General features: G+C 46.2%; 1 protein-coding gene across 4 annotated transcripts; it reads right to left on the reverse strand.

The window, feature by feature from the left end:
• Nucleotides 1-2,220: 2,220 nt before the first annotated feature.
• On the reverse strand, nt 2,221-14,999 carry tmem104 (transmembrane protein 104). Of its 4 annotated transcripts, none has more exons than XM_049746158.2 (11): nt 14,748-14,999; nt 13,803-14,002; nt 13,652-13,718; nt 13,252-13,373; nt 13,071-13,152; nt 12,907-13,000; nt 12,705-12,788; nt 9,769-9,868; nt 9,112-9,208; nt 5,707-5,800; nt 2,221-3,681 (listed from the first exon to the last, which is right to left on the reverse strand). In XM_049746158.2, the coding sequence occupies exons 3-11, from the start codon at nt 13,694-13,696 to the stop codon at nt 2,918-2,920; spliced, it is 1,482 nt and encodes a 493-aa protein (XP_049602115.1). In that variant the 5' UTR covers nt 13,697-13,718; nt 13,803-14,002; nt 14,748-14,999; the 3' UTR covers nt 2,221-2,917. The 4 variants fall into 4 exon arrangements, with proteins under 4 accessions (XP_049602115.1, XP_049602114.1, XP_049602113.1 ...); XM_049746157.2 differs by having other exon boundaries at nt 13,803-14,008; XM_049746156.2 differs by lacking the exon at nt 13,803-14,002 and having other exon boundaries at nt 14,748-14,998.
• Nucleotides 15,000-15,108: the final 109 nt, after the last annotated feature.

Raw genomic sequence — 15,108 nt, forward strand, 5'->3', positions numbered from 1 at the left:
TTGGTGGGTGTGTCTATTGCGAGTGGACCCACAAAAAAAGGATTCAAATTAGGATTTTGAACTCTGGTTAGGGTTAATCTTACTTTGAAACCATAACTTTGAACATTCATCCCCGAAAGTGACTAACTTTGCTAATTGAAATTTGGTGGGCATGTACATCAAGAGTAGACCCACAAAAAAAAAGAGACAAAACACACAAGAGATCTGCCATTTTGATTTAAAGCTGTCTGTTTTGTTTTATTATCTCCATTTCCATTTCTACTTAAGGGACAAACTGAGGAGTTTATTAAGTGAGCCATTATTAAGTGAATTGAAAAAGCGGGCTTATAACGTTCCAAAGCAGATCATGTAATCTCGTTGCTGTTTTGCGGTGATGGATGTTGCGAGGGCTCGTCCAGCGTTGAAGGCGTCTAATGGCCTCGCATTTTGCTCCCGTTTGACTCTTCGATGATGAACTTGTTCTTCTTCCCCCATTACTCTTCATCACGTCTTTTGTTGAGCGATTGCCAAGGCGGTGGCCATCTGTCAGGATGCGTCCACTGCTGGCCCATCGGCAAAAATACGCATTTCACAAATTCTAGCTATGTGTTGTTTAGAAATAGGAATGGAACACAAGTTCAATCATTCATCTAAAACACATTCATGCTACGGGACTGCTACGTGAACATCCATCACTTCGGTGACTTACTTCACTGCCTGGACACACACACGCACACACACAGGTAGGCCAGCTGTTGCAACGTGTGCTCGAGGTGCACCCTGCTGAGCTGCCTTTGCCAAGTTAGGGAGGCCGCACAGACACGCCATTGATGATAACTGAGAATAACAGGTGGCTAGAAAGTCAGTCGTAATCATGACAATGTCGACGATGATGACGTTAATGACGATGTCAATCATGACGCTGATGGCTTCGATGTCAACGATGTTGTTGCTAATGAACAATGATCGTGTTCATGACGATGATCGTCCTGATACATTCGTGAGTACGACAATGACGCAAAGCACAACGGGAGATGGTAACTTTTTTCCAAATGTTCATGTCGACGAGTGTAACTTTATTCACAGCTGTCTGGACATAATGAAAGGAAATAACCCATGTTTCTTCTTTTCGTTCCGAGCACACAATCGTATCCTGCAGAACAGATAAGAAGAATCTCAGGCGTCCACGTCCACCGGCTAATTTACTTGCTGGCTTCGCAACGGAAACGAGAATTGACTTTTGCGCACATTGATTAGTCCAGCATGCTCGTCTGCACACACGCACACACACACTCCCAACGTGGACAATTTTTACTCTGTGTTTCATCATCGCCGTCAGCATGTTTGCATCAGATTCCCCAGTGTATGTTTGATTAAGATTTCATTTTAAAGCATCCTGCATGCGCCTGTGAAAGTCCTGCGGCTGTAGTGGAAAATGAAAAAGGTTATCAGGACATCACGGACAATAACAAAGTGTTCATGCGACACTGTTGGAAAGAGCCTTTTTTTTTCTTCTACCATGAACATCCACAAGTGGCATGTGAGTCACTAACGCCGGCTCACGCTGACTGATGTGCACGATGAACCTTGGCGGAGGCTACAAATGTGAACTCTTCAAGGATTTCACGGCATGTGTGTGTGCGTGTGTGCGTGCGTGCGCGCGGTGGTTATATTTGTTCTTGTAGTCTGTGCTGGTCCAGACAAGCCGTCGCGCTTTGGAGAAGATAGACCTGAAGTTCATCAACACCACCTCCAAGTTCGATCACCTGCTTCCAGACAGCCCCCATGTGACATAAAAAAAATGCCGCCCCGGGCAGCCGCCTGTGTTGCCCGTGCCAAAAATCACTACTGAGTCAAAGGGTTCAAAAACTAGGGTTAGTGTTTCAAATTAGGGTTAGTGCTTCAAACTGGGGTCAAACACTAGGGTTAGTGTTTCAAATTAGGGTTAGTGCTTCAAACTGGGATCAAACACTAGGGTTAGTGTTCCAAATCAGGGGCAACTGGTTCAAAAACTAGGGTTAGCGTTCCAAATCGGGGTTAATGTGGTCAAAAATTAGGGTTAGTGTTCCAAATCAGGGTCAGCGCTTCAAACCGGGGTCAAAAACTAGGGTTAGCGCTCCAAATCAAGGCTTTTTTTTTTTTTTTAAAGAATGATCATAAGGCTTTTTTTGTACAAAAAAATTGACCATGTAAGGCTTTTCTTTTTTTTAGAAATAAATAAATAAAAACAAAGGCATTGGATTAATAACAAATATCAATTTTAATCTCTTTGTAATTTATTCAAATTATATTAAAAGCATCAAACTCTCAAGACAAAGGTATAGATGTTATGACACAAACACTTTGGTCCATTTTGGATGAAAACAACGAGCACAAACATCCAATCAAAAGGCACCACTGTTGCCACAGCAACCATTTCCCAGGCACTCACTTTCTCCCGCCTGGCCTTATTTGGAAACGTCAGCATATCCTATTAACTACACGGAGACCTCTCTGCCTGATGGTTTTCTTTCGTCACTCACTCACTCACTCACTCACTCACTCACTCACTCACTCACTCACTCACTCACTCACTCACTCACTCACTCACTCACTCACTCACTCACTCACTCACTCACTCACTCACTCACTCACTCACTCACTCACTCACTCACTCACTCGCACACACACAAAAAAAAGGAAAGGAAACCAAAAGTACAAACAGTTTGTCATTGAGACATCGGGGTGATAAATTGAAACAATTCAGCCAATCAGGAGGCGCTACAAACAAGATTCAACTGTGATGCATGTGGATCTCCGAAACTGTTGGTTGACATCACTCCTTGGAAAAAAACCGCCACGCTTCAGGTTTAGTCTGTCAAACAACACAAAAGCTTTTGCCCTTCTTGAAAAATTAGGTAGACGTCTGTGAAAACCAAAAAGGCACCTAGCGAGCACGTCACTTCTTGACGTCAGTCAGAATGATGTTGGCGGTGACGAACATGAGGCAGAAGACAGCCCACAGCAGCACGAACCACACCCAGGCAGCGTGGCGGAAGGGCGAGCGGTGCGTGTTGACGGCGCGCCGGGCCGTGATGGGTTCCACATGGCGGCGGGCGTGATAGACCAGCAGGGCGGGCACCACGTACTGGATACCCGTGCCGGCGTAGGCGCCCGTGATGCCCACCAGCGACTCCAGATTGTGCGTGCAAAAGGCCACCAGGATGGGCGGAACCAGCGTGATGAGCGGGAAAACCACCCGGTCCACCACCCACGGGTAGGTGCCGCCTTCACGGTGGAAGAGCGTCTTCCAGTTGTTGCGCAAGGTGACGGCGATGATGGGGAAGTTGGTGCTGATGGTGAAGACGGGGAAAAGGCCCAGGAAGTAGCGCAGCGCCGCCACGTCCAGGACGTGGCAGTTGTCCGTGAAGTTGAGCGTGTACATGTCATGGAGGAGCGCGCTGTCGAAGCAGAAGATGGCGGTGAAGGAGAGCAGCGCGTAGAAGCCCAGGATCAGCACGTAGTTGGCCAGCGCCAGTACGCCCACCCGCTTCTTCTCAGAGATGGGCGTCACCACCGAGGGCAGGGAGTGCTGGCACATGAAGGAGTAGACGCACACGCCAAAGAGATTGGGCACGCCCGCCAGGGAGGCGGCAGAGGGGCGGCCCTCGCCTTCGCCTTTGCCGATGCGCAGGAGCGCCAGGATGATCATCATGGTGAACGCTGGAAGGGACAAGACAAGGACGCACGCACAAACGTTACATTGGGCAGGTCAACCGGTTGGTAGTTGGCTTTAGGTTACGTTAAGGAGGCCTTATTTTGAATGTGAAATAATATAATAATGACAAACATATTGAAAGTTGTCAGATACCCTGTTAGCAAGTCAGTCATTAGGTTACTTTATGAATGAGTAATGGCCAACCACTTGCCCACAGCACATGACGTTTCAATCCAAAGGTTATTATTTCAAGCTTGCTACATTCTTAATGATGAGACAAGAGGAAGAATGTCTCCAACCACCTGCGATGTCCACATGACTCCCTCGTCCATCAAGCGCTCTCATTCTGACAACAGCAGTCGGATACCCGTCAGGATAAAGTCGTCACACGCACACGCCGCACACGCCGCACACGCCCACGTGTGGACAATTGAGCGTGCTAGCTATGTTAGCAGCAGCCAGTGTGATTTATCTTTGCTTTGCAGGCCTGCCAATGACCTTGATGCTTCAACTTAACAGCCCTCTGAGGATCATCTCACAGACAAACACACACACGTACACACACACCGGACGCTCCAAGGAGACATCATTGGAGGAGGTTCGCTTCACAGGACATGGCATTGACGTGCTCGAATAATCAGGTGACGCTGAAAGGTCGTCAATCTCAATTGGAGCTTTGGGGGGGTTGGGGGTTGGCGCCTAGTTAGTAGCTGACATTAGTTAGTGAGTGAGCTAATGAGTGTGTTAATTATTGAGCTAATTAGTGACTTAGCTTACTTAATGAGAGTAAGAAAATGTTGATAAACAAGCAAGTTTGTCAGTTAGTTTGTTAGTGAGTCAATTTTAGTTAATGAGCCAGCTGATTAGCAAGTTTGTGAGCATCGCAATGAGCAAGCTAGTTGTTCAAAAAGAAGAAATGATGGGAAGTTTGTCAAGGTGACACCAACAAGTCACAAGTTGCCGATTGAAAATCTCCACACGAGCGTGCTCGTGCTGTCCGAGAGTTGACTGAGGATAGCCGGGCGGCGAGCGGCGTGACGAGGCCTTGGGGCGAGGCCGGGAGGCGGAGCCCGCGGCACGCTAGCTGCCCGCTAACCCTGACATCACGAAAGGTGACAGAGGATGAAGTCAACACCGTGTCGCACGCTACGTCGCAACCACGACACCGACAAAAAACGTGACGGACAGGCTGGCGGGACAAACGAAAACAAGAATGTTACAAAACCAAGGAAGCAAGCATGAAAAGAAGGAACAAAAGTCTCAAAGGAAAGAATGATGAAGAAAAGGACAAGACTTAAAACGCTAACACTGGCGTGAAAGGTAGAGCCCTCACTTTCATCATTGCCCAACGTGCCTTTAAGTGCGGACACTCTATTTTACTTCGAGGTGGCGGTGAGTGACAGTCCAATCAAGGGTGGGACGGCCCGTCAAGCTTGTCAGAATGAGGAGATGGGAAGTTGGGACGCCAAGCGGCACTGCAACTTTGACAGACGCACCTCAACACCACACACACCAAGGATGAAATCCCCGGAGTAGGGTCAAAAAAGTACCACCGGAGGATTTCATATCATCGGAACAAACGTGGCCGGACACATCTAACGGACAAACTCAAATTTAGTATGTGTTAAATGTCTGTGGACTTCCCGTGTTTTCCAGGCTTTTTGAGAATTTTTGGTGCGCACGCCTACCAAATTTCATGTTGCTAAGTCCAAGTGTCTTAGAGGGGTGAATTTTTGGTTCGCAACCTGAGGAAGTGCTTTGACCCTAAAATGGCCACTTCAAACCAAAAGGTCAGGCGTTATGTGTTATTTTGGACACGACTTCCAGATTTTTTTTTTGTGGGTCTACTCATGACAGAAATGTCTCCTAAATTTCACAAAGCTGGCTTCATGAGGTGGATTTTGGTCTTGAGTGTGAATGGGACAATCACGTTGTCTGTCCGTTCGTAACTTCTCAACTTTATCAACCAGGAAGAAAACGGACATTATTTTGTCTTTCGTGTTGTATTGTAGAAAGATATGAAGCCTTACCAATCCAGCGCATGAGCGAAGTGAGGATCTGAAGGTATTTCGTCTTCTGCGCGTTGAAGAACGTGAATGGTCCCAATAGAACGGTGAAAATGCTCTGAAAAAAAAACATCAAATTGTCATTTTTATTCAAAGGCTAATAAATGCCAGATGATCTTGTAAGGCAGTTTTGCCGCACGACTGACTGCACCTCGGCAAAAAAGCAATAAAACCATCTAAGGCTACTTAAGAAAAACGTCATTTTGCATTTCTAACTTCTGTTTTTCCAAATGAACTGGAAAGGGACACGAGTCAAAAGGAGGAACTTGATTACCGGACCGAGCAAGCATCATTGAGAATCACCATGATGATGGGCAAGATTCACAGTGGCTGATTAACTAACCACCTAAGACGGGGGGGGGGGGGGGGGGGGGGGGAATCAACATCATTACACTAAATGACCGCCATGATGCTTTGGTGCGTTTTGGCCCATCAGCTCCATGTTGCAGAAATTCACCTCGGCTCATCGGAACGTGTCAATTTGTTTCGCCGCTTATCAAACCCGGCTTCCACCCAGTCGTCGCATAAAGGTGCACTGGGCCGGGAAGCAATAAGCGCTGAGTCAGGGATGAGAAATTGCAAAGGTGACTAAGGCGCTGATGGATACAAGCTCCGGGATTCAACCTATTAGCTCCTCATCAGAAGGCCACCTGCCCGCCCCCGGGCGAGACGGCAAAGCAAAGAAAAAGCACAAAGTCAAGTTAGCATAAGAGGAGGTTCAAGGAAGGGGGCGGGGGGTGTTAGCATTAGCCGCTAACTGTTTTTTATCTACTTATATGTTAGTGAAAACACTGCTGACGCTTGGAGAAGGACAATGTCCATGAATTCCAATGAGGGTGAAAAAAAAAACAATGTCATAGATCTTTCTCGCCCTGTCAGCCGTCGCAATAAATTTGCCACATGTTGCTCGGCCAAAGTCGGGCTGACGTCGACGCGGCTCACGCGTTTCCCTTCTGTCTGTTCGCCGTCCTGTTTGTGCTTTTGACAGAAGAAAATTGGACGCGCACGTCCACGACCACATCTCGCACTGACCGTTTTTGTGTGTGAATTTTTTTTGGAAGAAAAAAAAAAAATCAATCAAATCATCAAGGGTGGCGCTTCGCAGTCTGTTTAAGTGGCATGATGGAAATCTGGTCAGAGATGAGCTCGGGTCGCGGCAACGAGGTCAGCGCGGCGCCGCCAGACGAGAACGATGAATAATTCTGCCGCTTCATTAATGAAGAGCACCGATCGGAATTTCAACATTGTGCCGACGCTGACGTCCTTAAAAAAAACAAGCTTGACCGGGAACTGAGATCATTTCCTAAGGGAAGCCGGTTTTGCAGGAGCGGATGGAGCCCAACAATGTCTTCTTTTTTTTTCTGTCACTCATCCGTGATTGACCTTGAGTTCCCCTTCAGCAATCCCCTGCCCTCCCCCTCCAAATTTGGCACCTACTGCGATCCTCTCCATCAAGCCATCTGTACCCCGGACGTCTCCTAGCACCTCCACGTCAAACGACGTCTTGCGTTCAATCATCGCTTTCTGTTGCTTATACCTGCCGCAGATGTTGCGCGGCTTGTCAAGGTCAAGTGCACAGGATGGAATCGTGCTGGATTATAAGTGTATGGAACATTAAATAGACCCAAGTATGGGATCATGGAGGGTTTTGTCATTAAACACGAGCCGTTTTAGAGGTGTACATGCATAAAATGTACAACGGTATCAGGATACTAAAATGGAATATTGGAGGTGTGTAAGCCATAAACTTTCATCGCAATGTGTTCAATTACAGGGGTGTATACATAAATTATAATTTCAATATGCTAGAGTGGAACACGACTGTAACACGTGTGCGCACACACTATTGCAACAGGACAAAGGCAGCAAGTGTGTGGCTAAGATCCAAAATGGCGGCCCCCGCAGGGAACGAAGGTCAATGAGGCTCCTCGGAAGAAAACATTTAGCAGTGTGTTCATCAATCAGCAATGTACAGGGGGAGGGGCAGGGGGAGGGGGGTAGCTTTAAATTAACTTTAGCCCAACACACGGGACAGCGGCCACACAACGTAATGGAAATATCTACATGGATATAAGCTGCCAACAATGCGGCGTAAGCATAAAGTGCATATAGCGCATTGATTTTTTTTTTCTCTCCCCTGCAAAGGGGCCATAAATCAGGCGTTAAAACGGTGCGAGGTGGAGCACGCCGCCCGCCACTTGGCGAGCTAAATGCGCCAAAGGCAGGGGGGACAATCAAGGACGTGGCGCGGTTTTAATTGGAGTCTTAGGACGAGCAACATCCCCGCCCCCCTCGAAACGCGCCACCGCCACCCGCTTCTTAATCTTTTCAATCATAGCGGCGCTAAAGAGGCCGGCCGAGATCAACGGCGGCCGGCGTAGTTACGCAAGTGCCTCCCTCCCGGCACATTGCCACCACATTGGCGCCACGCTGCCTCCGTGGAATCAATCAGTGCAGAAAATCACAGCCAATTGATCCGCTTAGCAGCTTCTGCCCGACCGGGGCGCTTTCTGTTGTGTCACATCAAGCAGCGACGGCTAGCTGCCAGCACGCGCGCTAATTAGTCGTCGATCGTGTCGATTTGCTGTGCACATCTGAATCAGACGCAAATGAGGTCCGAGAAAAATACAACCGTGCCGAATGAGACTGCGAGACATTGGCAACGGAACGTACCAAGTTCAGCCAGAGGGCAGCATCATCCAAAAAAAAGACCAAAGACATTCGAGTGTCTATTAAGTGGTTTGAAAATGAATAATCTGGTTGAAAAATGACAGCCAATTTCTCAAGTCAACCTTTAGGAAAGTGACTTTTTAATCAACGGCGAGAGGACAAATCATCACGGCCGGCCGAGAACAAAGCGGAACAACAGACGCACTTGTCGAACACTATCCCACCTGGCAGAGAGGGGGAACTTAACAAAGCAGCGAAATGATGAGCGACAACAAGAAGCATCCTTTAAAAAGCTGAAGATTTATGGCCCCGACACCGGTGTAGTGGTCCGGTTTTACTCGGCTCCTTAATAAAGCACGATGCTTTTATGTTCGCCGCAATCATCGTCGGCCCGCGTTCACGCTCTGATTGTTAAACATTAACGGCAGCGGCAGAAGGCTCATTTACATTCCGCCGACGCCCGTCGTTTCACTTATGATTTATTCCCGACGTTTTGTGTCCCCTTCAACGCCGCCGCCATATTTCTCATCTAATATGCTATAAATCAGACACAGACTCATTCAGGCCAGCACAGATTAGCAGGAATTACGGACACTTTTACGTGTCGTGCTGATCCTGAAATATATCGCATGGTGGCGCCCAGAATGGAATGTGAAAGGAAGAGTGCCGGGAAAAGGAGAAGGAGAAGTGAGGACTTACCAGGAAGACTCTGTAGGCGTCTTTCCTGGTCACCGAGCCCCAGCACGCATCTGTGTCGTTGTACTTCACAGCTCCTGCGCTGCACGAATGGTTCCCGCTAAAGAAATAAACACATTCGCATTTCAGCGGCAAATATTTGTGAATATATCCAAAATGTTAGCACGGTTGAAAGGTTCTGGAAACTCACATTGTCCTGTCAACAATACTTTTCTGATACCTGTCAATCAAAATTGAGCGGCAGGATTGTTTTGAGTTTATTCACTTTGGTGGGGGTACCTAATGAAGTGTCTGGTTTCTTTTTGGGGGGCGGGGTTCTTTTTTTGAAGGAGAAAGCAGGAGCATGACGGGCTCCCATCACGCCTCTCAAACAACACATTGTGCACTGAGGCGGTTATAATAAAGCACAGTGGCAATAAAAATGGGTCTGGAAGGCAGCGAGATTCCCGGGAGCGCCGGCAGCCGAGGGAGGTCAGGCGGAGTCAGCTCGCTGTTATTGTCTTCACAAACACCAGCAACAACTAGAAGACGGCGCACCAGCCGCTCAGCCCTGCCAAAACATGCACAAGCGAGCCTTCCAAGATGGAGGTGGGGGGGGGCTCCGGCTACAAAATATATTTAGTTTTATCCAGCGGTAAAAGTCGACAAACGTCCACTCACCAGGCCACCTCCATCAGCGAAATGGGTACGGCAGCAGCATAGATGGCCATGTCGCCGTACAGGTATACGATGATGCAGATGTAGAACATGTTGACGCCCACTGCAAGACAACACAAGGAGAAAAAGTCAAATGTGCGAGACTCGCCGTAGGCCGCATATTGAAAACGACATGTGAATAAATCCCATCAAGAGTCGTTGTGTACAATGCGAAGCGTTTGTGGACATTCTTAATCAAGCAGCGGCGCGCTCATCTTCATCATCGGAGCAAACAGCTCGTCGGCAAACGTTGGTGGACAAATAAGGCCAACGTGCACGTTTGCCTCATTAATATGCACGCTCATCGCTCCGACGCATGGCTGCAAATATGAAATTAACTCAGCCACACAAGGGCAAACTTTGATTCCTCGCCATCTGCCCTCACGTTACTTCCTCGTTATCATCACGCAGCGATGATCATCCGAGTGACCCCCCCCCCCATCCATCACCCTTTTGTGGTTGAGGCAAAGAGGGAGGGGCGGGGGATCAACGGTCAGATAATTGATTAGCGCCGAGGAAAGTCAAGGCGGGTCCAGTGAGGAGGAATAAGAAATGTCAGCTTTATGGCATCAAACCTTGAATGGGCTCTTCCATTAAAAGACCGAGTTGAGGAATTAAACAGTAAAAAATGAAACGAGCACATAAACAAACATCCATCAAGTTAACGGGCTGGAAATCCAGTCAATAGCCCTCGCACGCTGCCGTCAAAGATGTAATCGTACTTTTTTTTTCTGGGGGATTGATGATTTGCAAGAAAAGCTTTAGAATGAAAGTCGTCTGCAATCCAGAAGCTAATTAGCATTTTGTGGGACGCCGTGCTTTGCTGGGTTCTGTGTGAAATGCAAAGGTCATAAATCCTTGCTTGAGCCCCTTTCTCACTGTGCATTAAATGCAGACCCCCCCCGTTCAATGTCAGTAACATTTTCCAATTAGCAGGCGCCGCACGCCGCACGTGTCGGAGCCGCGAGTGGTCGCCGTCGTCTGTCAGCGGAACGCCAGCTTGACTGACAGCCGCCATGACGGCCTCACAACGGCACAGGCTGTTTTTTAATTAAGTTCTCAACACGTGGGGAGGCACAAAATCAGGTACACGATGCAACAATGTCACAAGTAGGACTTTTGAAACATGCTCTCTAAATATGATCACGTTCAAGGTCTCAGTTTGTTCAATATTTTCCTAAAATGGTTGAGCCCTTGTGCTTGGTCTCAAACCATTCGTTGTACAGTTTGCCCTCATTAACCTTCGCCTTCAAGTTTATAGTCTGATGAGTCTGCTGGGAGGGGAGAAGATCCCAGGGAAAGTTTGATGAAGGAAGATTTACAAATTAAATCTAAATGGAGCCCGGCCCTAAGGCAGCGACCCGGCCGCACACGCAAACACATACACACTTTGTTCTTAAATATCCACAAGTAGGACACTGCAGCAAGGAAACATGACGGCAGTTGACCTTGTCAACACGCAAACTGATGCAGAAGAGAGAATTGTCACAATAACAACACAACGTCCGGACGCCACAATTTTTTACTTCTAAAATGAGGTTGAATACTTTTGTGCTAGATTTTTTTTCTACACTTCCAGTACACTTTTGTTGCTGTTCTATTCCAGTCCTGCTGGAGGCAGTAATGAGCAGATACAAACAAGTGGCTTAATTTTACAAGTATTCCATGTATTCCACGAGGTCACTGCACCATTTGGCCCCAATGCGACTCACATTTTAATAAGTTGTTTTTGCAAGATAGTTCCTCTCTCTGCCAATCATGTTAATTGTTATTCACAAAAATCACCAGGAGACTTTCTGGTTGTTTCATTGGCAATCGCAAAATGACAAGTGCTCGGCTCTTTTCTGCTGACGCTCTTGCCAAGAAAGAGGAAGTACACACTTGTTATCACAGGATAGCATCTGTCCCTACGCACACACGCGCACACACACTCCCGTAATCCTTTGCAATTTCGTCTTTTGTCCGAGTCCTTCTGGATTAAATCGTCACTTGACACGTGACTTGCGACTCGACGGTTGCACACTAAAATTGATCTGAAAGCTGACATTTAGGCTATTAACATTTTGCCAATGTATTCAGATTAGTGAAGCAGCATGTGGTTTATCTTCGCACTCACCTTACCCAAATAACTGCCAACAATTTGTGATGTGTATTTTGTTGTTTTTCCCTAAAATTGGTGATTAATTTTTGAAAATTCCTTTCTCATGAAACAATTCGACAATTGATTTATTGTGTCTAGTAAAAAAAATTACATCATCAATCATTACATAAAATGAGCAACTTTATACACGTTTAACACATTATTAAAAAAATTAAGTACTTAACTAAATTAATCAGGAAAGATAACAAGAAAATGCTTCATTAAAAAATATAACAGGAGTATGAATAATTATATTTTTAAATATTTTTATTTTTACATGCCATTTTGATCATTTAATTTCATAAAAGAAGAAAAAGCTAAAGCATGAAAATATTTTTAAAATACTCTATTTTACTTTTTAAAAACAATTTGTTATTAATTCAAATGAAAATTACAATTAAAACACGAAAATGAAAGATTATTTTGACAATTTCATGTATCAAAACTCTGAGCGTGTTTATTTCTATATAATAGAAAAATATTCTACCTTTTCCAATATATTCACCAATTCCCTAGCATGTGTGCTGAGAGCTCCCCCTGCTGGCCGCACACTGAGTCCCACATATGGGTGGCGATGAGGGTGCATGAGGGTCTGCAGAGGTAATTACCACCTGAGGCGTGCAATCTTTTCCTAATGACATTGTGTTCTTCTTTGTAATTGTGAAGGCAAGATTCATTTATGGAATTCCATCGGCATGATCATTAGGGCGAAAAAGGTGAACGACGGGACAGACGGACGCCTAGCGGCGAGAGTGTTTACCTTTGTTGAAGAACATGGACGCCATCTGGCCCATCTCTACGCGCTCGGCAATGTCAAAGTGGTCCACGGTACTGCCGGAACGTTCTGAGGAAGGCGCAGTGATGTGAATTATTCAGGAAATGTTATTTATATTATATATTTATTCCTACTATCACTTGAAATGAATGCATTTTTTTGGGGTTCCAATGATGTGACCACTTACGAACTGACAAGATGGGCTTGGTCTCCGGTTCGGCCCGCCCCCTTGCTGTGCTGTCATCGTCTGAGATGTCTGAGGCAGAGTCGTCATTAATCTGCTGGTTAGGCAACGCAGTCGTTGTTAAAAAATCAATTCATAATCTATAAATTAGTATATGATAAGATAACCTCGTCCTGCTCTCTCCTCTTCCATCGCAGATGAGCGTTGGCCGCCGCCATCGCCTCGATCACAAAGGTGGTGGTCATGTAACTGATGAGCGGGGAGGTCATGTTATTAGGTACAGACAAACAAATAACAACAATAACAAATTTGAAAATGTGGCGTTAAGTTCTGAAGCACGACACTCACCTCATGAACGCCAGGAAGGAGATGAGCGTCAAGCTGACTACCCAGCCGGCCGTGGCGAAAGCTCTGGGCATGGTGAGGGCCCCTGTTCCCACAATCAGGTTGAACATGTACACCAGACCCACCTGCAACAGACGGCCATTTTGTTACTTCTCTTAATGCTTGTCTAGGCTATACATTATTTATTCACGCTCATGTTCTTGCCCACTTAGGAAGGAGCCGATCAGCTGTCAAAGAGCTTTAATCATTAAAAGTGTGGGCCCAGCGAGAGGATGCGCTTCAGCACTTTCGCTTCCTCATTGAGCAATCCCGTCTCCAACAAAGCACGTGCTTCGACGTCATGAAATGCTTTTATAGAATTCTAAAAGGAGACGAAACGAATGCTTCTAGGAGGCATACTCACAAAGGCAGAGTAGGGCTCCCCCGTCTCTGTGATTCCACCTGCCATGGTTGTCCGGATTTATCCTCACCTGATGGGGGGGGGGGGGGGGAAAGAGGTTTTGATAAACACAATTGAGAGGACAGCGTTGAGGTCCGACGTCATCACTGACAACCTTTTCACAAGCAAAGCCTAGCACTGAAGCTTATGGAAAAGCAGACAACAATGGGATGGAACAGGAGAGAGATTCCAAGCTCTTCAAAGATGGCCACTCGTGAGTCAGTATTTTACAGGTCTGGCTCCATTCAGTTGGTCTGATACCAATCAAAGCCCTCTAAATCTGTTGTGCTGCTGTCAACTCTGCAAAAAGGTTCTCTGTGCCTGATAGATGGCAAAAAGAAGACAGAATCAATCCTGTATTACAACAGCAACAAATGCGGAGTCGACATGCTTGACGCAATGTGCCGACAGATTTCTACAAAGGCAGGATGCAGTGTTGTTCTTCAAACATTCTAGATATGGCTGGAGTCAATTAGTGGATAATCTATCAGACAGGAATCCCATAGCGATGGCAACGTCAACAGCAATGGGACAATTGACAATTAGTGACTTGTTAGATAAAAGTAGGATGTGGCCGCAACAGAACTGTAACCGTCTGTGATGTTTGCAAACGTCCTGTATGTGGAAAATGTATGGCTAAAATTTGCATCGCCTGCAAAGGTAAGGCTGTCTGATATTGTTACACTTTGTTTCATGGATAAGGTTCTAGGTATAAACTGCTGTATCTTGCACACAACTAATGTAAATAAGTTTGTGTCTTTATTTTTCGACTAAGCATGCTAAATAAATAAAAGTCAATTTTATTCCAGATTTTTCCGACAAACGCGTATTAAGTATTCATGAAGTTGTGATGCGCGTCAATTGACGCGTCCAGCAGTTCTTTGCTGTCTTCCTTCCTTAGGTCATATGTCTTTTTTTTTTTTTTTTTAGAATGCACTTATTGTACCTGTGGAGAAAAAAAAAAGTATAGTATACCCACATTGGGTACACCCTGCATTGTAGTAATCCTTACATCTGTCAATGGGGCTTCCCTTTCTGTAAAATGTAAACATTAGCTCACCTGTCTTGCTGTATGTTTTGCTAGCTGTAGGTAGCCGCTAACAGGGCTAGCAGTACGCTCCGAGGCGTCAGCCGGATTAAATCCACACCGACTAGCCCGCGAGCTCCACGCGAAAGCAGAACCCTTCTCCCAAGTTGCAACATAAGCTGTTCATTTGGTCCACCATAAGCGAAAAGTCGCACAACGTGACACTCTCCCCATTAGTGTACCTCAGAAGCCGCCAATGAAGCGTTCAAGGGGGTTCTCAAGCGTTTCTGCTTTGAATTTCCAAAATAAGAGAGCATCATGCTGTTTTCGAGAACGTGGATTTTACTTTGAAGGATTTCCAAGAGATCATCTGACACGTGGACTTTGCACGATG

The sequence above is a fragment of the Syngnathus scovelli genome, chromosome 16 (genome assembly GCF_024217435.2).
Source record: "Syngnathus scovelli strain Florida chromosome 16, RoL_Ssco_1.2, whole genome shotgun sequence".
Classification (NCBI taxonomy): Eukaryota; Metazoa; Chordata; class Actinopteri; order Syngnathiformes; family Syngnathidae; genus Syngnathus; species Syngnathus scovelli.